Here is a 25995-nt window from a genome sequence, read left to right as displayed (position 1 = left end):
TTTTAGTAGAGATGGGATTTCACCATGTTGACCAGGATGGTCTCGATCTCTTGACCTCGTGATACACCCGCCTCAGCCTCTCAAAGTGCTGGGATTACAGACATGAGCCACCGCACCTGGCCTACTGATTTTTAAGAAGAAACACTAACTCCTTTAACTAAAAGCAAACACAAAATTTTGGACAAGACACATTTTAAGAACATGTTTGAGAGACTCCCAGAATGTCTAGCCAAAATGATTGTTTTTAGACTATGTCAGGACAGAACTACATTATAAAGATTTTGACAGGTAGATTTTTTTTAATGTCCAAATCTCAATTAAAGATTACAATGTATACAAAACAGGGCAATATAATTCCATCAAAAATTCTATAAAATGTTCAGAACGAAACCATAGAAAAGATGTACACATTAATTTTAAAAATTGATTAAAATATTGAATATTCAATAAGTGAAACAGGAACACAGACTACAGAAAATCAGAAATGAAGATAAGAACAAAAATGTTGAAAAAATTAAAAAATAGAAATTATGGGGGTAAAAAATACAAGAAGAAATAATAACTGAAAAATCCCTCAGTAAGAAAAATAATGTAAACATGAAGAAGCTTAACAAACAAACTAGGATACATACAAAGATATTTATAACAAATACATATATAAGCACAATTTCAAAAGTCACAGACAGCATCTTGGGAGCTGCAAGATAAAAGTGATATGTCATATACAAACATAGTCTTATGATATAACCAGTGAATTGTCAACAAAAATTTTGCAGGCCAGAAAGAAATTGTGTGATGTAGTCAAAGTCCTCGAAAAAAAAATAGCTTTCAAGTGAGAGTAACACCATCAGCAAATATGTTCTGAAAAATGAAAAAACGATGTTCCAAAATAGCCAAATTCTGAAAAAGTATATTGGCACTGCATATACTTATAAAACTGCACAAACATATAAAAGATGCTGAAAGCAGTTCCTGAAATGGAAAATAAAAGGATTCAAGAAAATACCATATAATCAAAAAAAAAATTATGTTCTGAGAAAAATATGCACATACATAGAATAGGATTTTTGCAGCATTATCATAATGGTGCAGAAAACATTTTAAATTATTCTCTAAAATTTGAAAGATAAAAGCATAGCAATTATTATAAACATCTGTTAATAAATATACAACATAAAAAGATGATAGCAACATCAATGACAAATTTCAAGGCAGATGTAATAAGGAAGAATTTTTTATTCAGTTGAAGCTAATTTTTACCAAACCAAAAATATAGTTTTTTTTTTTCTTCCTTTTTTGAGATGGAGTCTCACTCTGTCCCCCAGGCTGGAGTGCAGTGGCACTATTTCAGCTCACTGCAAGCTCCGCCTCCTGGGGTTCATGCCATTCTCCTGCCTCAGACTCCTGAGTAGCTGGGACTACAGGTGCCCGCCACCACACCCGGCTAATTTTTGTGTTTTTAGTAGAGACACGGTTTCACCGTGTTAGCCAGGATGGTCTCGATCTTCTGACTTCATGATCCATCCACCTTGGCCTCCCAAAGTGCTAGGATTACAGGCGTGAGCCACCACGCCTGGCTATTGTTGTTTTTTTAAGAGGTTTTATGTAATCCCCAAGGTACCACAAAGAAAATATCTGTATAGATACACAAAGAGAATAAGAAATGAGTAAAAGCATATCAATACAAAAATTAAAAAGACACAAAATAAGACAAAAAGAGAAAATGAGGGACAAAAATGCAAGAATCAAAATAATAAAATAACAGTAAGTCTTTCTCTTTCATAAAGTTATTTAAATATATATCTATTAACTTTCAAATTGAGAGATAAACTTATTTTTTTTGAGACAGAGTCTCGCTCTGTCGCCCAGGCTGGAGTGCAGTGGCACGATCTTGGCTCACTGCAGGCTCCACCTCCCAGGTTCACGCCATTCTCTCACCTCAGCCTCCCAAGTAGCTGGGACTACAGTTGTCTGCCACCACACCCAGCTAATTTTTGTTTTTGTATTTTTAGTAGAGATGGGATTTCTCCGTGTTAGCCAGGATGGTCTCAATCTCCTGACCTTGTGATCGGCCTGCCTCGGCCTCCCAAAGTGCTGGGATTACAGGCGTGAGCCACCGCACCTGGCCAAGAGACATACTTTCAATAAATAGATTTATTTAACATTTTAAAAACCAAGATCCAACTTGCCTATCTACAAGGGTCATTTGAGATCTAATGATAAAAATAGACTGAAAGTGGGAAGATGGACGTAGACGGTTCATGCAAATATTAATCAAATGAGAGCAGAAGAGGTCAAAATAATATTATGCAACTACATCTTAAGTCAAAAACTGTCATGTTTTATAAAATGTACTTGAAGTCAAAACTCTAAAGAGACAAAATAGGACCTCAAAAAATTATAGATTTATTCACTGGGAACCTATGAAACATTTGTATATACACGTGTGTTTCTGTGTGTGTGTGTGTGTTTTTCTGTGTGTGTATGTGTGTGTGTATATATTTCTCACATTAGGGCTCTAAACATATAAAGCAAATATCGACAGAATAAAAGAAACACATAGAGAGCAATATAATTATTGTATACTTTAATATTGCACTTTCTGTAGTAAAAATAAAACAAGACAGAATATTAGTAAGAAAGCAGACAACTTGAAGGCAGTATAAAACAATTATTCCTAACAAAGGTATAGAGGGCACCCATCAACAACCTTTTATGAGCTTTTATCAATAGCTCATAGAACATTTTCCTTGACGGACAACTTCCTAGGCCAAAAAAAAGTCTTACCAAATTTTTTAAAACTAAAGTTTTATAAATTACTTTATAATAATTTATAAATTACTTTATAGGACCAAAATGGAATGAGACTATAAATAATAAGAGAAAAAAACTAAAAAATTCACAAATATATAAAAATTAACACACTCTTGATTGTGCTCTTGTAGAAAGGTTGAAATAGTTAATATTGTAAATATGTCTATCCTGCTCAATGCAATCTACAGATTTAATGCAATGTTTTTGAAATTTCTCATTGCATTTTTGAACAGCAACCCCTCGAGTATATAGAATCTCAACAGACAATAAAGTACTTAACAATCTTCAAAAAAAAAAAGAGAACAATGTTTGAGGCTTTATAGTTTCTGATTTAAACACACAGCACAAAGCTACAGAATTAAAACAATTGCCGGGCACGGGGGCTCACACCCGCAATCCCAGCACTTTGGGAGACTGAGGCAAGTGGATTGCTTGAGCCCTGGAGTTCAAGATCAGCGTGGGCAACATGGTGAAACCCTGTCTCTACTGAAAACACAAGCTGGGCATGGTGGCAGGTGCCTGTAATCCCAGCTACTCAGGAGGTTGAGGCACAAGAATTGCTTGAACCCAGGAGGTGGAGGTTGCAGTGAGCTGAGATCACACCACTGCACTCCAGCCTGGGAGACAGAGAGAGACTCTGTCTGAAAAAATAAATAAATAAATAAATAAATAAATAAAAATAAAACAATTTACTGGCCGGGCGTGATGGCTCACGCCTGTAATCCCAGCACTTTGGGAGGCCAAGGTGGGCGGATCACGAGGTCAGATTGAGACCATCCTGGGTAACACAGTGAAACCCTGTCTCTACTAAAAATACAAAAAATTCGCCGGGCGTGGTAGCTGGTGCCTGTAGTCCCAGCTACTTGGGAGGCTGAGGCAGGAGAATGGTGTGAAAACAGGAGGCAGAGCTCGTAGTGAGCCGAGATCATGCCACTGCACTCCAGCCTGGGCGAAAGAGTGAGACTCCGTCTCAAAGAAAAAAAAAAAACAATTAACTATGAGTATAATGGTGAAAAAGTAGACTAATAATATAGAATGCAGGCTGGGTGCAGTGGCTCACACCTGTAATCCCAGCACTTTGGGAGGCCGAGGCAGGTGGATAACCTGAGGTCAGGAGTTCGAGACCAGCCTCACCAATATGGTGAAACTCCATCCCTACTAAAAATACAAAAATTAGCTGGGCATGGTGGCAGATGCCTGTAGTCCCAGCTACTCGGGAGGCTGAGGAAGAAGAATCGCTTGAACCAGGAAGGTGGAGGTTGCTGTGAGCCGAGATCACGCCACTGCACTCCAGCCTGGGTGAAAGAGTGAGACTCCGTCTCAAAGAAAAAAAAAAATTAACTATGAGTTTAACAGTGAAAAAGTAGACTAATAAAATAGAATGCAGGCTGGGTGTGGTGGCTCACACCTGTAATTCCAGCACTTTGGGAGGCCAAGGCAGGTGGACAACCTGAGGTCAGGAGTTCAAAACCAGCCTCACCAATATGGTGAAACTCCATCTCTACTAAAAATACAAAAATTAGCTGGGCATGGTGGCGAGTGCCTGTAGTCCCAGCTACTCGGGAGGCTGAGGAAGAAGAATCGCTTGAACCAGGAAGGTGGAGGTTGCTGTGAGCCAAGATCGCGCCACTGCACTCCAGCCTGGGAGACAGAGAGACTCCATCTCAAAATAAATAAATAAATAAATAAAACAGAATGCAGCGCATATATAAACTTTTACGTATATGGTCTTATGAATAGTCATTTGCATACCCGTAATTATTTCAGCACTGTTACTGAAAGCAAATAGGTAAAAGCAATGCAAATTTTTGTCACCAAATTATTCAGTAGATATAATTTGAAATATAAACATACCGGAGGCTGGGTGCAGTGGCTCATGCCTGTAATCCCAGCACTTTGGGAGGCCAAAGCGGGCAGATCATGAGGTCAGGAGTTCGAGACCAGCCTGACCAACGTGGTGAAATCTGGTCTCTATTAAAAATATAAAAATTAGCCGGGCTTGGCAGTGTGTGCCTGTAATCCCAGCTACCCAGGAGGCTAAGGCAGGAGAATCTCCTGAACCCAGGAGGCGGAGGGTGCAGTGAGTAGGGATCACACCACTGCACTCCAGCCTGGGCCACAGAGCGAGACTCTGTCTCAAAAAACAAACAAACAAAAAAAACCAACAACAAAAAAAAACATACTGGAATATCACTCAATTTGCAAGAAGTAGAAAATATTCCAACAATTATAAAGTTAAATCTTGATGACATTATGCACAATGAAATGAGCCAGCCACAAACTGACAAAAATTTTATGAGATCTATAAAGCAGTTTTGTTGTTACAAACAGAAAACAGAATGGTGTTTGAAAAGTGCCAGGAAATGGGAAAAATTGGTAGTTGTTTAATGTGTAATGTAAAATTTCTAGAAGTCTTTTACACAACAGTGTGAATATACTTAACATGCCTGAAATATACAGGCTTCTTGAGACAGTGTCTTACTCTGTCACCCAAGCTGGAGTACAGTGCCACAGTTACAGCTCATTGCAACATCAAACTTTTAGGCTCAATTAATCCTTTCCCCTTAATCTCCCAAGTAGCTGGGATAACAGGTGCACAACACCATGTCTGTTTATTTAAAAAATTTTTTTTTCAGATGGAGTCTCATTCTGTCACCCACGCTGGAGTGCAGTGGCGTGATCTCACCTCCCTACAACCTCTGCCTCCTGGGTTGAAGCAATTCCCCTGCCTCAGCCTCCCGAGTAGCTGGGACTACAGGTGCCCACCACCACACCCAGCTAATTTTTTTGTTTTTTTAGTACAGACGGGGTTTCACCGTGTTAGCCAGGATGGTCTCGATCTCCTGACCTCATGATCCACCCGCCTTGGTGTCCCAAAGTGCTGGGATTACAGGCGTAAGCCACTCACCCAGCCTAAATTTTTTTTTGGAAAGATGGGGTCTCCATATATTGCTTGGGCTGGTCTCAAATTTTTGGGCTCAAGTGATCCTTTTGCCTTAGCCTCCTAATATCCAGGGATTACAGATGTGAAACACCACCATGACTGGCCATGAAATGAATACTTAGTTTTTTTTTTTTTTTTGAGACAGAATCTCACTCTGTCACCCAGACTAGAGTGTAGTGGCACAATCTAGGCTCACTGCAACCTCTGCCTCCTGGGTTCAAGCGATTCTCCTGCCTCAGCCTCCCCTCTAGGTGGAACTACAGGCACTGGCCACCACGCCTGGCCAATTTTTATATTTTTAGTAGAAATGGGGTTTCACCATATTGGTGAGGCTGGTCTTGAACTCCTGACCTTGAGATTCACCTGCCTCAGCCTCCCAAAGTGCTGGGATTACAGATGTGAGCCACCACAGCCGGCCTTAAACAGTTTTAAGATGGTAAATTTTAGGTCACATGACTTTGCATTTTTTTTTTAAGACCGAGTCTCGCTCTGTTGCCCACGCTGGAGTGCAGTGGCACTATTTTGGCTCACTGCAACTTCTGCCTCCTGGGTTCAAGCAATTCTCCTGTCTCAGCCTCCCAATTAGATGGGATTACAGGTTCATGCCACCACGCTTGGCTAATTTTTTGTCTTTTCAGTAGAGATGGGGTCTCACCACATTGGCCAGGATGGTCTCATACTCCTGACCTCAAGTGATCTGCCCACCTTGGCCTCCCAAAGTGCTGGGATTACAGGCACAAGCCACCACGCCCAGTCTATTTTTTAAAAAGAATTAAAAGATACAAAATTATAAATTTTTTCAAATATGACCTTCAAGTCACAAAAGTGTTTTTCTCAAAGGAAATGTTTATTATTAAACATAAGGTGAAAATAAAACTACTTTCATGACTACTCACTTAGACAAGAAAAAAACACCATGGAAAATCTGCTGAGAAAAAAATATATAAGATGTGCCATAACCAAAGCAGGGGTCATATTTATAGATACACACACACACATATAATCTGATTGTGATAAACATATGGCTGATTTATCTCCTAATTATACCCCACATTGACTTATATGTACAAACAGAGTTGCAAACTGCCTAAAACTGTAAAACCAGAAAACACAATAAACTGATGTTAAGAAACCCACACTGAAAAAACACACTGATATGGAACTGCAAAACAATAATAACAGAAATGCTTACTCATAAAATCTGGTATGCAACGTTGATGTAGCATTAAAAAGAATTTGTTAGCTGAGCACAGTGGCTCACGTCTGTAATCCCAGCACTTTGGGAGGCCGAGGTGTGTGGATCACCTGAGGTCAGGAGTTCGAGACCAGCCTGACCAACAGGGTGAAACCCTGTCTCTACTAAAAATACAAAAATTAGCCAGCCATGGTGGCAGGTGCCTGTAGTCCCAGCTACTTGGGAGGCTGAGGCAAGAGAATTGCTTGAATTCAGGAGGTGGATGTTGCAGGGAGCTGAGATCACACCACTGCACTCCAGCCTGGGCAAGGGAGCAAGACTCCGTCTCAGAAAAAAACAAAAAACAAAAACCAAAAAAGAATTTGTCTAGATAACTGCAATATTAGACTGAAACTGTACTCATGGAGGAAAGGTATTTTGAATCATTAGCATGCACTGTATGGTAGTAAAATTTCAGAGAAAATGCAGTATAATTATAAATAGAAGATTCTAATGAAAAACTTTTGATAAATAAACATTTAAAAGAAACCAAAAATAATTTTTAAGTTTTAAATATATGCTATTTATACATAAAATGAAACTGCTGTAATCCAAGTTTAGAAGCAAAGAATAGCTTTACATTGCTAAATAAAGAAAAATATATATATATTTTGCAGAATATAGTTAGGATCTCTGATATATAAACCAAATATTTGAGAATAAATCATGTTATTTTTTAGACATAGGCTGACAATCATGGGTGGAAATCCTATAATTCCATTTTGCCTATTTCTTTTTGCCTGCCTGCCTACAAATTATCTAATTTACTTCAGACATAATATGTCAATTCTAGTATATTTCCCTAAATGTTTCAATCTAAAATTACACACAAAATTAAAATAGAAAGTAAAAATATACAGGGAGAGTGACATCAGTAAGATGGAAAAATAAAAGGTGCCCTATTTGCTTATTTTCCTACAGCAAGAAAATCTGTCAGCAATCCCTGAAAAAAAATGCCTTTATGAGAGAAACAGGCATCATGGCTCAAACCTGTAATGATAGCTACATGGTACATTAAGGTTGAAGAATTGCTTCAGGCAAGGATTTCAAGACTAGTCTGGGTTATGTAGCAAGACCCCATCTCCAAAATAAGTGCCTTAAGAGAGCTTTGAGATTCAGGAAGGAAGTTGTGAAACTCTGCTAATGCCCAAGATTGAGGAGCATCCTTTTTAGAAGGCAGGCTTTCATTCAGGTGGCTAACAACATGACCCCTGTTCTTGGCTACAGACCAGAAAATTATCCACCCAACTTGGTCCCACTGAGAATTTTGAACTTACTCTGAAACCATCCAAAACTCTTCCCAGCCAAAGTCTGGAAGAGGTCTTGCCTTTTCAGAGGCCTGGAGAAAGACACTCATTTATAGCCACACAGACAAGACTGCAGACCTTGGTCCTTATTGTCTTCCCTGAAACACTTCCATGACTCAGTTCCAGCTCTTTGAGCCACAGTTCATGGTCAGTTCTACCTACATGGAAACCCACACAGAGACCTGGGGAAATCCTTTCTGGTACCCAGTGAAAGCCATTTTCATCTACATTTTGATATAAAGCCCACCAAATATGCATAACCAATTGCAGAAACCTGCCCTAGTGTCTACCCTACGGAGCAAAGTCCTAAAGGATATTTACTCTGACCAAAAATATAATGGGAATTATAACTACCCAAGCCCCTTGTAACAAGTCAACTAAAGTTGGACCCCAGTGAAGACCCAGCAGCCTTGTTACCAAGCTACAACCCCTCTCCACTATAAGCCCAGAGGGCATTCTATCACCCTGGGCACCCAACAAAAGAATATCTTTACATCTTGAAGCCAGTTTATAAAAACTTGAAGAGGTGTTTGTTTCTTAAAATTCACAGAGACCAATGCAAAACTATATTGTGCCCATTCTCAGTGTTTCTACTTAAACATAGCACTGAATGTACGTGGCAGAAAAATTAGTCAAAATAAATTTTTAAAGTCACTGAAATTGAAGACAAGTAAGAAGTTGCTGGTTCTAGAGCATTTGACTTTATATATAAAAAACCACAAACAGTACATTAAAACCTGATTAAAGTAATAATTATACTCAATATATTAGCAAATAGAAAATTAACATACAACTATATGTTATGGTTCCATACACTTAAACTATCTGATAAAATATAGAAAGAAAGTAATCTTATATACAATAGCACTAAAATAAATTTCTGAGAACAAATTTAACCAAGGAACTAAAAAATATTTTAAATGAAAGATATATCAATTAAAAAAATTAGAGAAGACACAAATAAATTTAAAAATATTTTATGTCTATTAATTGAAAGAATAAATATTGTTGCAGTGCCTTATTTTAATTTTTATTTTTTTGACAGAGTCTCGCTTTCTTGCCCAGGATGGAGTGCAGTGGCACAGTCTTGGCTCGCTGCAACTTCCATTTCCCAGATTCAAGCAATTCTCCTGTCTCAGCCTCCCAAGTAGCTGGGATTACAGATGCCTGCCACCACGTCTGGCTAATTTTTCGTATTTTCAGTAGAGACAGGGTTTCACTATGCTGGCCAGGCTGGTCTGGAATTCCTGACCTCATGATCCACCTGCCTCGGCCTCCCAAAGTGCTGGGATTACAGGTGTGAGCCATCGTGCCCAGGCGAAAGTGCCTTGTTATCTAAGGTGTCTCTAGATTCAATAAACTCCCAACAGAATTCCAGTTATTTAAGGTAATAGAAAATAGAGTTCTAAAATTTACATGAAACTACAATAAACTTTGAATAGCCAAAGCAATCTTGAAAGAAAAAAAAAAAAGCAGGAGAACATCATACTGTATAATTTCAAACTATATTTCAAAACTATAGTAATAAAACAGCATGGAATGTGCAGAAAAATTAGCAATAAATAAATGAAACAGAAACCACTATTCTCACACATTTCAGACACAATGCAAAAAGAGAACTTAAAAAATAGTTTAATTTGCTGGGTGTGGTGATGCATGCCTGTAATCCCAGCTACTCAGGAGGCTGAGGCAGGAGAATCACATGAATCCAGGAGGCAGAGGCTGCAGTGAGCTGAGATCGCACCACTGCACTCCAGTCCTGGTGATAGTGTGAGACTCCATCTCAAAAAAAATAAATAAATAAAATAAAAATAGTTCAACATAGAGTTTCTCAAAATTATGCAAATATCTGTGTGTTTCCAGAAACAATGGAAAAGCAGTCAGATTGTGCAGTCTATTATATGCCATGAAATGGACTTTGGCTCTCACTGTAAACTTAAAGTAAGATTACCAAAGGGAAAGAAGAATTTTTAGAGATTTAAAAATGACAAAAGATGCTTCTATGTGAGAGGAAAAAAAATAAATAAAAAGCAAAATAAATAAAAAGAAACAGAAACTATTTCCTTTGTAAAACAGCTTCCCAAATTATTTTAAAAACTGGCTTTTTTCTTTTTTTAAACTATAGATCTCTTACCAGTTTTGTCTATTCTATTTACTCTCACCTACCTGGGGGTTCAGCTACCATATCATGTGTCTTCACATTCCAAGGCTCTTTTCCTTGCTCCAGACAGGTGATCAGGTCTGGCTTTGAGATAGCAATACCTGTTTTACAAAAAATAACACAAATCTTGCTCATATTCTCCAATTACCAACTTAGTAATGCTCTCAGTAAAGAGAATGTGATGGAATATTCTAGTAAATTAACCCCAAAATAATTTAGAAAAAATTTCTAAATATACCAGGCACGGTGGCTCATGCCTTTAATACCAGCAGTTTGGGAGGCTGAGGCAGGCAGATCACAAGGTCCGGAGCACAAGGTCTGGAGTTCGAGACCAGCCTGGCCAACATAGTGAAACCCTGTCTCTACTAAAAATATGAAAAAATTAGCTAGGTGTGGTGGCACATGCCTGTAATCCCAGCTACTGAAGAGGCCAAGGCCGGAGAATCACTTGAACCCAGGAGGCAGAGGTTGCAGTGAGCCAAGATTGTGCCACTGCACTCCAGCCTGGGTGACAGAGTGAGACTCTGTCTCCAAAAAAATTTAAAAAATAAAGAAAAGAAATTTCTAAATATTTAGAAATATTTTAATTTTATAGGTTCTTAATATAACTACCTTGTACTAATTCAAAAATTGGTGATGGTGATTACATTTTAAGATGTGAGCAACAATATATTGCAACTAAATTTCTAAAATTAACCCTAATCTAGAGTGAAGGAAACAAATCAGCTCAGGAAAGTGGAAAGTTCAGGTCAAAATAAAACATCTTGAAATTCTTTTCTACATGGACAAATCCTGAAGACATAAAAAAAAAAAAGAAAAAGAAAAAAACCCGGGATCTGAAAGCATAGAATTTTTACAAAAATAAATGAAATCTATAGGGTATATTAGGAATTGTGTATTAAAGTTATCCTCACCCAGGAAGACCAGGTTTCTGTAGTTATCTAACATCACATTTCTATATAAATTCTGTTGTTCAGTGTCCAGACATTGCCACTCCTCCAGAGAGAATTCTATGGCCACATCTCTAAATGTCAACGCTCCCTGAAAAATACAAACAAACGTATTTACCAAGCGCCCCTGGGCAGAATTTTAAATTTGACTCAAGGTGAAATAAAAGTAAAGATAATTGGGTCTTACTTATAGGGGTGATGGAAATTATCTAATAACTTTCAACACAGAAATATTCTCTAATGTATATTCTAACTCTGAGAAAAGAGAGTGGCATAAGATCTAAAATATCAGCGTATATATGATACTTTTCCAGATGATGAAGACATGAACACTAACATGTACATTTTTGAGTGCTATATTTACATCATACAGAAAGAGTTGTGTAAACTTTTCAGATGGAAAAGTCACATTGAGTTAGAAGGTACTGCTCAAATTGTAATGTCTACAATAAACTGAAGATCTTGTTAATGCAGTCTGTGTCAGAAGGTCTGGAATAAAGCCTGAGTTTCTGGATCTCGGTGTGGTGGCTCATGCCTGTAATCCCAGCACTTTGGGAGGCCGAGGCAGGTGGATCACCTGAGGTCGGGAGTTCGGGACCAGCCTGACCCACATAGAGAAACCCCATCTCTACTAAAAATACAAAATTAGCCGGCCATGGTGGTGCATGCCTGTAATTCCAGCTACTTGGGAAGGCTGAGGCAGGTGAATTGCTTGAACCTGGGAAGCAGAGGTTGCGGTGAGCCAAGATTGTGCCATTGTACTCCAGCCTGGGCAACAAGAGCGAAACTCTGTCTCAAAAAAAAAAAAAAAAACAAGATGACCAGTGATGCCAATATTTATGGCCCAAGAAGGCTATTTTGTCAAATATAGAGTAACTGGAAGAGCCTGTGGTCTTTTTTTTCCAGTTTTTCTGGTCTGTAACAAACATTAGAGTTTTCATTTTCCAAAGGCAGATAAAGGCAAAGAAAACATACGAAGGGCAGCTGCCAGATTAAATGTGATGGTTTCTGCCCATCAGCTGCATAAAGACACTACTAACGAAGAGAAAGATAATTAACTCCATATTAAAGAAATCCATCAGAGAGCTTCATTAATCAAGTGAGTTACTAATATCAATTGCACTAAGACAAATTTTTATGATGTGCTGATGCACACAGGACACAGCATCACTGTTGTAATATTGGCCCTCCAAAAGTAAATTACAGCCTGAATTTAACTATAAAGAAACATCAGTTTTATGTAAAGTTCAAAATACAGATATCTGCCATGTTCTATAATTGTTAATAGTTAATAATTATTTTAAATACTTTCTTTAGCACCCTGGAGAACAAGTATCTCCTAATAATTTTTTTCAGAACTTACTGGGTAATAAATGCCATCCTCTTTAAATAAGCATTTTCTTAATCCTTCTCTATATAGAGCTGATGGAGAACACAGACAGAACCTCAACATTACATGGTCTTTATTTTTACTAAGAACCCCAGCTTTTCCCCAATAGGAATCTTGAGCATCCACACCTTCCCATGTTCAACAGCCACAAAGGGAATATTTTTAATATTGCAGATTATAAATTCATGGTGAGAATACTGCTTGGCATATAAGAAGCCATGATGTAGATAATGTAGAGAAGGCTCTGGTACATAGGAAAGAAATATTTTTCAGAGATCCTTGACTATTATAAGAATTTTAAAATGTAGTTACAATAAACTCATTTAACAGGAAAAGCACAAGTAGAGAATTAAAGTTTTGCAAGTACTAAAGGCATGGTATTCTAGCAGGCAGAGTGGACACAACTCTTACTCCGAGGCATGTTTAGCTGAAAAAAAGTCATCTTTTCTCTTCTCGTCTTTCTCTGGAATTTCTTCTCAGATGAGGTTTTTGAAACAAATTACATCTGCATCTGGAGAATATGCCTTGAAAGATGTAAGCACCACATCTTTACCTGCTGCTACCACCACACTCATAGGCAGAAGGACCAATACAGAAAAACTCTACCCATTTCTGTCCTTTATAACAGAAGAGGTTCAGGAACAATAAGCTGCTCCACAGATGTAAAAATATGTTTCTGCTTTCCTGTCTTCAGGTGCCCTCCCCTGCCACAGACACCAGCAATTTCTGCTACAGTAATAAAAATGTGGACCACACTGCCCTGTTCCTATGAAACCCAAACAGAACAGGTTCTGGGACCACCCTTTAGTGCAAAGATGAGACTTAACTTTCATAAATGTATCTTGAACCCTCATACTTGATTCTGGCCTCAACTTAGAGTCACATGATTCTAATTAGAAGCCTGGGCTTATAACCATTTAACTAAGCATTGCCTTTCCAGCTTTAACAAGCTTATAAATCACTTGGTAATTTTGGCCCTACTCTATGAAATGTGATTCTGCAGGTTTTGAAAAGATACATGAATGGGTGTTATAAACAAGTTTCCTATCAATGCTGATGTTTCTCCACCTAGAGTCATTATTAGCATTAGTTACAGCAAACAGGCACAGCGCAGAGTTCCTTACACTCAGCACTCTTGTGACAATACAAATACTTTTGGTACAAATAAGTACAACCAATCTCTACCTTAAAGTATTATACTCTTTGCTGGCTTTTTTTAAGTTTACAGAAGAAACAGAAAGCAACACTGTTTTCTGTTTCTTTGTTTTCCGTTTTTTTATTTAGAAAGCAACACTGTTTAAGTCTGCGTTTAGAAAACAACATGTACGAAGATGGCCGAATAGGAACAGTTCCAGTCGACAGCTCCCAGCGTGAGCGACGGAGAAGATGGGTGATTTCTGCATTTCCAACTGAGGTACTGGGTTCATCTCACTGGGGAGTGTTGGAAAGTGGGTGCAGGACAGTGGGTGCAGCGCACTGAGCATGAGCCGAATCAGGGCAAGGCATTGCCTCACCCAGTAAGTGCAAGGGGTCAGGGAATTCCCTTTCCTAGTCAAAGAAAGGGGTGACAGATGCCACCTGGAAATCAGGTTACTCCCACCCTAATACTGCACTTTTCCAACACTCTTAGCAAACAGCACACCAGGAGATTATATCCCGCACCTGGCTCGGAGGGTCCTACACCCACGGAGCCTCAATCATTGCTAGCACAGCAGTCTGAGATCAAACTGCAAGGTGGCAGAGAGGCTGGGGGAGGGGCGCCCGCCATTGCCGAGGCTTGAGTAGGTAAACAAAGCGGACAGGAAGCTCGAACTGGGTGGAGCCCACTGCAGCTCAAGGAAGCCTGCCTGCCTCTGTAGACTACAACTCTGGGGGCAGGGCATTGCCAAACAAAAGGCAGGAGAATCCTCTGCAGACTTAAATGTCCCTGTCTAACAGCTTCGAAGAGAGTAGTGGTTCTCCCAGCACGCAGCTGGAGATCTGAGAACGGACAGACTACCTCAAGTGGGTCCCTGATCCCTGAGTAGCCTAACTGGGAGGCACCCCCCAGTAGGGGCAGACTGACACCTCACACGGCCGGGTACTCCTCTGAGACAAAACTTCCAGAGGAACGATCAGGCAGCAACATTTGCTATTCACTGATGTCTGTGTTCTGCAGCCTCCGCTGCTGATACCCAGGCAAACAGGGTCTGGAGTGCACCTCCAGAAAACTCCAACAGACCTGCAGCTGAGGGTCCTGACTGTTAGAAGGAAAACTAACAAACAGAAAGGACATCCATACCAAAACCCCATCTGTAAGTCACCATCATCAAAGACCAAAGGTATATAAAACCACAAACATAGGGAAAAAACAGAGCAGAAAAACTGGAAACTCTAAAAATCAGAGTGCCTCTCCTCCTCCAAAGGAATGCAGCTCTTCACCAGCAACAGAACAAAGCTGGATGGAGAATGACTTTGACAAGTTGAGAGAAGAAGGCTTCAGATGATCAAACTACTCCAAGCTGCAGGAGGAAGTTCGAACCCATGGCAAAGAAGTTAAAAACCTTGAAAACAAATTAGATGAATGGCTAACTAGAATAACCAATGCAGAGAAGTCCTTAAAGGACCTGATGGAGCTGAAAACCAAGGCACAAGAACTATGTGATGAATGCACAAACCTCAGTAGGCAATTTGATCAACTGGAAGAAAGGGTATCAGCGATGGAAGATCAAATGAATGAAATGAAGCAAGAAGAGAAGTTTAGAGAAAAAAGAATAAAAAGAAATGAACAAAGCCTCCAAGAAATATGGGACAATGTGAAAAGACCAAATCTACATCTGATTGGTGTACCTGGAAGTGATGGGGAGAATGGAACCAAGTTGGAAAACACTCTGCAGGATATTATACAGGAGAACTTCCCCAATCTAGCAAGGCAGGCCAACATTCAAATTCAGGAAATACAGAGAATGCCACAAAGATACTCCTCGAGAAGAGCAACTCCAAGACACATAAATGTCAGATTCATCAAAGTTGAAATGAAGGAAAAAATGTTAAGGGCAGCCAGAGAGGTCGGGTTACCCACAAAGGGAAGCCCATCAGACTAACAGCTGATCTCTTGGCAGAAACTCTACAAGGCAGAAGAGAGTGGGGGCCAATATTCAACATTCTTAAAGAAAAGAATTTTCAACCCAGAATTTCATATCCAGCCAAACTAAGCTTCATAAGTGAAGGAGAAATAAAATCCTTTACAGACAAGCAAATGCTGAAAGATTTTGTCACCACCATGCCTGCCCTAAAAGGGCTCCAGAAGGAAGCACTAAACATAGAAAGGAACAACCAGTACCAGCCACTGCAAAAACATGCCAAATTGTAAAGACCATCAAGGCTAGGAAGAAAGTGCATCAATTAACGAGCAAAATAACCAGCTAAAATCATAATGACAGGATCAAATTCACACGTAACACTATTAACCTTAAATGTAAATGGGCTAAATGCTACAATTGAAAGACACAGACTGGCAAATTGGATAAAAAGTCAAGACCCATCAGTGTGCTGTATTCAGGAAACCCATCTCATGTGCAGAGACACACATAGGCTCAAAATAAAGGGATGGAGGAAGATCTACCAAGCAAATGGAAAACAAAAAAAGGCAGGGATTGCAATCCTAGTCTCTGATAAAACAGACTTTAAGCCAACAAAGATCAAAAGAGACAAAGAAGTTCATTACATAATGGTAAAGGGATCAATTCAACAAGACGAGCTAACTATCCTAAATATATATGCACCCAATACAGGAGCACCCAGATGCATAAAGCAAGTCATCAGAGACCTACAAAGAGACTTAGACTCCCACACAATAATAATGGGAGACTTTAACACCCCACTGTCAACATTAGACAGATCAATGAGACAGAAAGTAACAAGGATATCCAGGAATTGAACTCAGCTCTGCACCAAGCAGACCTAATAGACATCTACAGAACTCTCCACCCCAAATCAACAGAATATACATTCTTCTCAGCACCACACTGCACTTATTCCAAAACTGACCACGTAGTTGGAAGTAAAGCACTCCTCAGCAAATGCAAAAGAACAGAAATTATAACAAACTGTCTCTCAGACTACAGTGCAATCAAACTAGAACTCAGGATTAAGAAACTTACTCATAACCGCTCAACTACATGGAAACTGAAAAACCTGCTCCTGAATGACTACTGGGTACATAATGAAATGAAGGCAGAAATAAAGATGTTCTTTGAAACTAATGAGAACAAAGACACAATATACCAGAATCTCTGGGACACATTCAAAGCAGTGTGTAGAGGGAAATTTATAGCATTAATTGCCCACAAGAGAATGCAAGAATGATCTAAAATTGACACCCTAACATCATAACTAAAAGAACTAGAGAGGCAAGAGCAAACACATTCAAAAGCTAGCAGAAGGCAAGAAATAACTAAGATCAGAGCAGAACTGAAGGAAATAGAGGCAGAAAAAACCCTTAAAAAAATCAATGAATCCAGGAGCTGGTTTTTTGAAAAGATCAACAAAATTGATAGACTGCTAGCAAGACCAAGAAAGAAGAAAAGAGAGAAGAATCAAATAGACGCAATAAAAAATGATAAAGGGGATATCACCACCGATCCCAAGAAATACAAACTACCATCAGAGAATACTATAAACACCTCTATGCAAATTAACTAGAAAATCTAGAAGAAATGGATAAATTCCTCAACACATACACCCTCCCAAGACTAAACCAGGAAGAAGTTGAACCTCTGAATAGACCAAAAACAGGCCCTGAAATTGAGGCAATAATTAATAGCTTACCAACCAAAAAAAGTCCAGGACCAGATGGATTCACAGCCAAATTCTACCAGAGGTACAAGGAGGTGCTGGTACCTTTCCTTCTGAAACTATTCCAATCAATAGAAAAACAGAGAATCCTCCATAACTCATTTTATGAGGCCAGCATCATCCTGATACCAAAGCCTGGCAGAGACACAACAAAAAAAGAGAATGTTAGACCAATATCCCTGATGAACATCTATGCAAAAATCCTCAATAAAATACTGGCAAACCAAATCCAGCAGCACATCAAAAAGCTTATTCACCATGATCCAGTGGGCCTCATCCCTGGGATGCAAGGCTGGTTCAACATACGAAAATCAATAAATGTAATCCAGCATATAAACAGAACCAAAGACAAAAACCACAAGATTATCTCAACAGATGCAGAAAAGGCCTTTGACAAAATTCAACAGCCCTTTATGCTAAAGACTCTCAATAAGTTAGGTATTGATGGGACGTATCTCAAAATAATAAGAGCTATCTATGACAAACCCACAGCCAATATCATACTGACTGGGCAAAAACTGGAAGCATTCCCTTTGAAAACTGGCACAAGACAGGGATGCCCTCTCTCACCACTGCTATTCAACATAGTGTTGGAAGTTCTGACCAGGGCAATCAGGCAGGAGAAGGAAATAAAGGGTATTCTATTAGGAAAAAAGGAAGTCAAATTGTCCCTGTTTGCAGATGACATGATTGTATATTTAGAAAACCCCACCGTCTCAACCCAAAGTCTCCTTAAGCTGATAGGCAAGTTCAGCAAAGTCTCAGGATACAAAATCAATGTGCAAAAATCACAAGCATTCTTATACACCAATAACAGACAAACAGAGAGCCAAATCATGAGTGAACTCCCATTCACAATTGCTTCAAAGAGAATAAAGTACCTGGGAATCCAACTTAAAAGGGACATGAAGGACCTCTTCAAGGAGAACTACAAACCACTTCTCAAGGAAATAAAAGAGGATACAAACAAATGGAAGAACATTCCATACCCATGGATAGGAAGAATCAATATCGTGAAAATGGCCATACTGCCCAAGGTAATTTATAGATTCAATGCCATCCCCATCAAGCTACCAATGACTTTCTTCACAGAATTGGAAAAAACTACTTCAAAGTTCATATGGAACCAAAAAAGAGCCCTCATTGCCAAGTCAATCCTAAGCCAAAAGAACAAAGCTGGAGGCATCATGCTACCTGACTTCCAACTATACTACAAGGCTACACTAACCAAAACAGCATGGTACTGGTACCAAAACAGAGATATAGACCAATGGAACAGAACAGAGCCCTCAGAAGTAATGCCACATATCTACAACCATCTGATCTTTGACAAAACTGACAAAAACAAGAAATGGGGAAATGATTCCCTATTTAATAAATGGTGCTGGGAAAACTGGCTAGCCATATGTAGAAAGCTGAAACTGGATCCCTTCCTTACACCTTATACAAAAATTAATTCAAGATGGATTAAAGACTTAAATGTTAGACCTAAAACCATAAAAACCTAGAAGAAAACCTAGGCAATACCATTCAGGACATAAGCATGGGCAAGGACTTCATGTCTAAGACATCAAAAGCAATGGCAACAAAAGCCAAAATTGACAAATGGGATCTAATTAAACTCAAGAGCTTCTGCACAGCAAAAGAAACTATGATCAGAGTGAACAGGCAACCTACAGAATGGTAAAAAAATTTTTGCAATCTACTCATCTGACAAAGGGCTAATATCCAGAATCTACAATGAACTCAAACTAATTTACAAGAAAAAAACAAACAACCCCATCAAAAAGTGGGCAAAGGATATGAACAGACACTTCTCAAAAGAAGACATTTATGGAGCCAACAGACACATGAAAAAATGCTCGTCATCACTGGCCATCAGAGAAATGCAAATCAAAACCACAATGAGATACCATCTCACACCAGCTAGAATGGCGATCATTAAAAAGTCAGGAAACAACAGGTGCTGGTGAGGATGTGGAGAAATAGGAACACTTTTACACTGTTGGTGGGACTGTAAACTAGTTCAACCCTTGTGGAAGTCAGTGTGGCGATTCCTCAGGGATTTAGAACTAGAATTACCATTTGACCCAGCCATCCCATTACTGGGTATATACCCAAAGGATTATAAATCATGCTGCTATAAAGACACATGCACACGTATGTTTATGGCGGCACTATTCACAATAGCAAAGACTTGGAACCAACCCAAATGTCCAACAATAATAGACTGGATTAAGAAAATGTGGCACACATACACCATGGAATATTATGCAGCCATAAAAAATGATGAGTTCATGTCCTTTGTACGGACATGGATGAAGCTGGAAACCATCATTCTCAGCAAACTATTGCAAGGACAAGAAACCAAACACTGCATGTTCTCACTCATAGGTGGGAATTGAACAATGAGAACACATGGACACAGGAAGGGGAACATCACACACAAGGGCCTGGTGTGGGGTGGGGGGAAGGGGGAGGGATAGCATTTGGAGATATACCTAATGTTAAGTGACGACTTACTGGGTGCAGCACACCAACATGGCACATGTATACATATGCAACTAACCTGCATGTTGTGCACATGTACTCTAAAACCTAAAGTATAATTTAAAAAAAAAAAGAAAGAAAACAACATGTACACATGTAGTAATGCAATGTTTATTATTCAGGTACTACATGCTCTATAAGATGCTACAGGGCACTGTGATAGCACATTACAGGATTTAATCTTAATAACACCCTTTCTGTTGATACTAAGTGTTCAATAATTCCCAGTATTTAGAAAAATGATCCATATTTTTTTCTGTTTCTCTGTCATTGACTTTTTAAAAAAATGTGTAGAATAAAAGCTAAACATAAACAGATGAGAGGAATAGAGAAATGAAGAGTTTAATATAATTTACAGGAATTTTTATTTTTTTATATTTACTTCTTGTGGCTTGGGGAGCAACTACTAGATCTGCAGGAATGGAAAACAAGCTGCTAAATAAAATGCCTCTGGAAGCACTGGTTTTAATAATTTTAAAAAGATCCTAAAATTCATACTTTATATTTCTCATTTATCTGCTTTTCTGTTTCAGAAAATTGTGAGCACCAGCTCTAAAAATGGAACAGGATTCATCACCCAAAACTGATCTTTTCTAATCAGTTCTGTGAGATGAGACTCCAGGGCAGGGCCAGACCTAAATAAGGCCTTCAAAAAAGGGGTAAATCTGAACAGAACTGGGGCAGGGAGTGGACTCTAGCTCGAATTTGGTTCTGTATGCCAATGGGGGTATTTCCAGCTTTGTTTTTCCTAAGCTTACCTAAGAGAAATTTAAATCTCAGAGTTTGTGTAATTTAAACCTTTTATAGCCACTTCCCTGTCAATTTTATATCATATACTAATAAGCCATTTAAACAAATCATTTAAGGTTTCCTAGGATAATTGTATTAAAAGATGAATATGTATTTTTAGTAAGGTAAAGGAAATACAAATAATAATAACAACCCTTCTGTTCATAAATATTCCTTCAGGTGAAAACACCAAAAGTCACAAGAATGTAAAGAACATGGCCGAAATAAAGCCCAAGTTTTTTTTTGCACACATTTATTTACCTACCATATGATGCATAATTCGACTTTTTATTCAGTTGCTAGTTTTATTAGTCTGTTCTCACGCTGCTGATAAAGACATACCCAAGACTGGGAAGAGAAAGAGATTTAATGAACTTACAGTTCTATGTGGCTGGGGAGGCCTCACAATCATGGCAAAAGACAAGGAGAAGCAAGTCACATTTTACATAGATAGCAGCAGGCAAAGAGAGAGCTTGTGCAGGAAAACTCCCATTTTTACAACCATCATATATTCTGAAATTCATTCACTATCCCGAGAACAGCACAGGGAAGACCCACTCCCATAATTGAATCATCTCCCACCGTGTTTTTCCCATGACTTGTGAGAATTACAATTCAAGATGAGATTTGGGTGGGGACATGGCAAAACCATAACATTACACCCCGGCCCCTCCCAAATCTAATGTCTTTACATTGCAAAACCAATCATACCTTCCCAACAGTCCCCCAAAGTCCTTTTTTTTTTTTTTTTTCTTGAGGTGGAGTCTCACTCTAGCACCCAGGCTGGAGTGCAATGGCACGATCTTGGCTCACTGCAAGCTCCGCCTCCCGGGTTCACGCCATTCTCCTGCCTCAGCCTCCCAAGCAGCTGGGACTACAGGTGCCTGCCACCACGCCCGGCTAATTTTTTTTGTATTTTTAGTAGAGACGGGGTTTCACTGTGTTAGCCAGGATGGTCTCGATCTCCTGACCTCGTGATCCACCCGTCTCGGCCTCCCAAAGTGCTGGGATTACAAGCATGAGCCACCACGCCCAGCCCAAAGTCTTAACCCATTTCAGCATCAACACAAAAGTCCACAATTCAACGTCTTATCTGAAACAAGGCAAGTCCCTTCTGCCTATGAGCCTGTACAATTAAAAGCAAGTTAGTTACTTCCCCGATATAATGGCGGTACAAGCATTGGGTAAATAGAGTCACTCCATAAGAGAGAAATTGGCCAAAACAAAGGGGATACTGGCCCCATGCAAGTCCAAAATCAAGCAGGGCAGTCAAATCTTAAAGCTCCAAAATGATCTCCTTTGACTCCATGTCCCGCATTGGGTCATGCTGATGCAAAAGGTGGGTTCCCATCGTCTTGAGCAGCTCCACCCCTGTGGCTCTGCAGGGTACAGCCTCCCTCCTGGCTGCCTTCATGGGCTGGTGTTGAGTGTCTGTGGCTTCTCCGGACACATGGGGCAAGCTGTCGGGATCTACCATTCTGGAATCTGGAGGACAATGGCCCTCTTCTCACAGCTCCACTAGGCGGTGCCCCAGTAAGGACTCTGTGTGGGGGCTCCAACCCCACATTTTTTTCTGTACTGCCCTAGCAGATATTCTTCATGAGGGCTTCACCCCTGCAGCAAAATTCTGCCTGGCCATCCAGGGGTTTCCATATATCTCTGAAATCTAGGTGGAGGGTGCCAAATTTCAATTCTTGACTTCCATGAACCCGCAGGCTCAACACCATACGGAAGCTGCCAAGGCTTGTGGCTTCCACCCTCTGAAGCAACAACCTGAGCTCTACCTTGGCCCCTTTTAGCCATGACTGTAGTGGCTGGAATACAGGATACCAAGTCCCTAGGCTTCACAGAGCAGGGGAGCCCTGGGCCTGACCCACAAAGCCATCTTTTTCTTTTAGACCTCTGGGCCTGTGATGGAAGGTGCTGTGGAGAAGACCTCTGTCATGACCTGGAGACATTTTTCCCAAAGTGGCTTAAATTTCTCCTCAAAAAATGAAGTTTTCTATTCTATTGCATCGTCAGGCTGCAAATTTTCCAAACTTTTATGCTCTGTTTCCATTTTAAAACTGAATGCCTTTAACATAACCCAAGTAATCTCTTGAATGCTTTGCTGCTTATAAATTTAATTTTTTTTTAAATTTTGCTGTCAATAAGTCTATTTTCTTCATCTGAAAAATCCTCATTGAAAATTGTTTGGTTTAGCTCTCAGAAGCCCACTCCTGAGCTCTGAGGAAGGTTGCCTTCTTTTGAGCTATTCGATATTCTGAGTGAGGGACATTTTGGGATGGTTCCACTTCTTTTTAACTTTTTTCTTGGACTTCTCACAGACTGGATTCCTTCACATAGCAGCATGAGCTTTCTTACACATCTCCTTCATGTCTGGAGTTATGCTTTTTTAAATATATTGAGAGAACTGTTTCCTGTAAGCATCTTCATCTTACTTCATTAAGTAGTGCCCATGTAATAATCTGCAACATTCTGGCCTATGATGTGCTTCTGGTGTACTACTGCATTACATTTCTTGCTTTCAGAATCATAACCAGGGAACTGTTTGGTACTATGAGGGATAGACAAGCCTCTATCTACTGCTCTCTTCAGGGAACCAAAAACTTTATTGCTAGTGGTAGTTCTGGCAAGGCCTACATCCAAATAGCAGGTAAAGGCACTTACTTGGCTGACCATCAGTGCTTTCCACATTGTATTCATTGCCAGTCACTTCCACGTGGCCTTCACAGATCTTGTTCATGCCAAACATCACAGATCTTGACCTATTGAAGAGCCTGCAGGCCAGCAGGCCAGTACAATACGCTGCAGTGTAATTGGTTAGGCCAACCTTCACATCATATTTTGGCAGTTTAAGCGCATATGCTCTGCATACTATCACATCCTCTTCTATACGGGTATAAGCAATCTGACAATATCTCTGTATGTTACACAAACTATCATCCTGGGGAGCAGCCATGATGGAAGACCTGGACGATGGCCCTGACTTCCTCTTGGGAAGAGAACCGTGGACTTAAAGCAATAAATGTAGATCTTCAAAGTGATCCTGCTCTGCAGGTGAACATTTCTGATGCTCTTAGTGAGTGGGATAAAGTAAAATTCACTGTTCATACAAAGAGTTTATTGCCAAATTTTAAACAAAATAAGTTTTCTGTTGTTCAGAAACATGAGAAATTTATCTGGCTTCATGATTCCTTTCTTAAAAATGAAGACTATGCAGGTTACATCATTCCACCAGCACCACCAAGACCTGATTTTGATGCTTCAAGGGAAAAAGTACAGAAGCTTGGAGAAGGAGAAGGATCAATGACAAAGGAAGAATTCACAAAGATAAAAACAGGAACTGGAAGCTGAATATTTGGGAATATTCGGGAATATTCGAGAAGACAGTTGCGATGCATGAAGTGTTCCTATGTCATGTGACAGCACATCCTATTTTGAGAAAATATTTAAATTTCCATGTCTTCTTGGGATATAATCAAGATTTGACTGTGCAAGGAAAAATAAAAAGAGAAACTTGAAGATTTCTTTGAAAACATGGTTAAATCAGCAGATGGAGTAATTGTTTCAGAAGTAAAGGATGTAGATAATTTCTTTCAGCATGAACGAACATTTCTTTTAGAATATCAAAACCAAGTTAAGGATGCATCTGCTAAGGAATCATGAATGACAAGATCCCACAAAAGTGCTGCAGATGATTACAATAGAATTGGTTCTTCATTATATGCTTTAGGAACTCAGGATTCACAGATATATGCAAGTTTTTTCCAAAGTTTCAGAAGTGTTTGATAAAACAAGAAAAATAGAAGCATGAGTGTCTGCTGATGAGGACCTCAAACTTTCTGACCCTTAAAAATATTACTTAAGAGAAACTCAAGCTGCTAAGGATCTCCTGTATTGAAAGTCTAGGTCACTAGTGGATTATGAATATGCTAATAGAGCACTGGATAAAGCAAGAGCAAAAAATAAAGATGTTCTGCTGGCTAAAACTTCCCAACAATTATGTAGTCAGAAATTTGAAAAAAAAAAAATCTCAGTCTGCAAAACAAGAACTTACAGATTTTAAGACAAGAAGCATTGCTGCATTCAGAAAAAAATTAGTGGAACTGGCAGAGTTAGAACTGAAGCATGCAAAGGGTAACCTACAGTTGCTGCCAAACTGCCTGGCAGTGCTAAACGGAGACACATAAGCCACATTCCACCTTCCTGTTGAAAAGGGCAGCCTTCCTTCAAATTTTATTTTTGTTTTCTTAATGATGCTAAGCATTTATGCTCACTGGAAACAAACAAAAACCAGCTGACAAAATGGATCTACTCTTTTTCTGAGAAGCATGGAGCAGTGCCATGTACAGGCACTGCCAGTCTATGTGGTGTAATGCCGCACTGTGTTCCCCAAGATAGTGGTCCATTATTGTGCACTCATCATACTCAGAAGTCCAAATTTTATTCTTCTTTAAAGTAGCCTCTATAACTGCATTTATTTTATAAATAGTATTCCTTATGGATGCCATCTTATTTACCATTAAATAATTTCTGAAGTTTAACCTTTTCAGAATGCATTGTTCAAACAAGATAAAGATTGCCTTTATTGAATTTTTTTAAATTTTGTTTTTAAAAAAGCATTATATACCACCTTAGTTCATTCATGTATCCTGGTAAAGCATCTTAATCAGACGTATTTTTAACTACTGAATATTTCTTTGAAGTTTTGGGACAGATTGTATGTAATCTTTATGATTTCTGAAGAAAAGCAAATGCATTAGTATGTCTGCCTTAAACTTGTAGACTAAACCAATTATTGTAAAATAAACAGCAATAACAGTGAGAGTTTTTAACTTGTGGTCATTGTATCACTCTTTAACATTTGGAGTAGCTATAATAAATCTACTCCTGTATTATGCTTTAAAAAACCCAACTAACAAAAAAACTATCATCCTGTATTTGGGTGTGTTGTATTTATTTTTATCCTGTATCAACAAGCATTTCCAAGAATAGTAATTATTCTCTAAATTGTCCT

General features: G+C 39.1%; 1 protein-coding gene and 1 pseudogene across 3 annotated transcripts in view; one reads left to right on the top strand and one right to left on the bottom strand.

Moving 5' to 3' along the window:
- The window catches only part of ZNF730 (zinc finger protein 730), an 80365-nt gene that overhangs the window by 3916 nt on the left and 50454 nt on the right, over nucleotides 1-25995 (bottom strand). For 2 of the 3 annotated variants that reach the window (XM_063658860.1, XM_063658859.1), the window contains 2 exons: nucleotides 11375-11501; nucleotides 10466-10561 (listed from right to left, as the gene is read on the bottom strand). In XM_063658860.1, coding sequence (XP_063514930.1) covers nucleotides 10466-10561; nucleotides 11375-11408 — 130 coding nt within the window. In that variant the 5' untranslated portion in view covers nucleotides 11409-11501. Of the gene's footprint in view, nucleotides 1-10465; nucleotides 10562-11374; nucleotides 11502-17609; nucleotides 17759-25995 lie in introns of those variants that run through there. The other variant, XM_063658861.1, reaches the window with a different exon arrangement.
- LOC129020620 (sorting nexin-6-like) lies at nucleotides 23933-25168 on the top strand (annotated as a pseudogene).

The sequence above is a fragment of the Pongo pygmaeus genome, chromosome 20 (genome assembly GCF_028885625.2).
Source record: "Pongo pygmaeus isolate AG05252 chromosome 20, NHGRI_mPonPyg2-v2.0_pri, whole genome shotgun sequence".
Lineage (NCBI taxonomy): Eukaryota > Metazoa > Chordata > Mammalia > Primates > Hominidae > Pongo > Pongo pygmaeus.
This window is presented reverse-complemented; position numbering and strand designations above follow the sequence as displayed.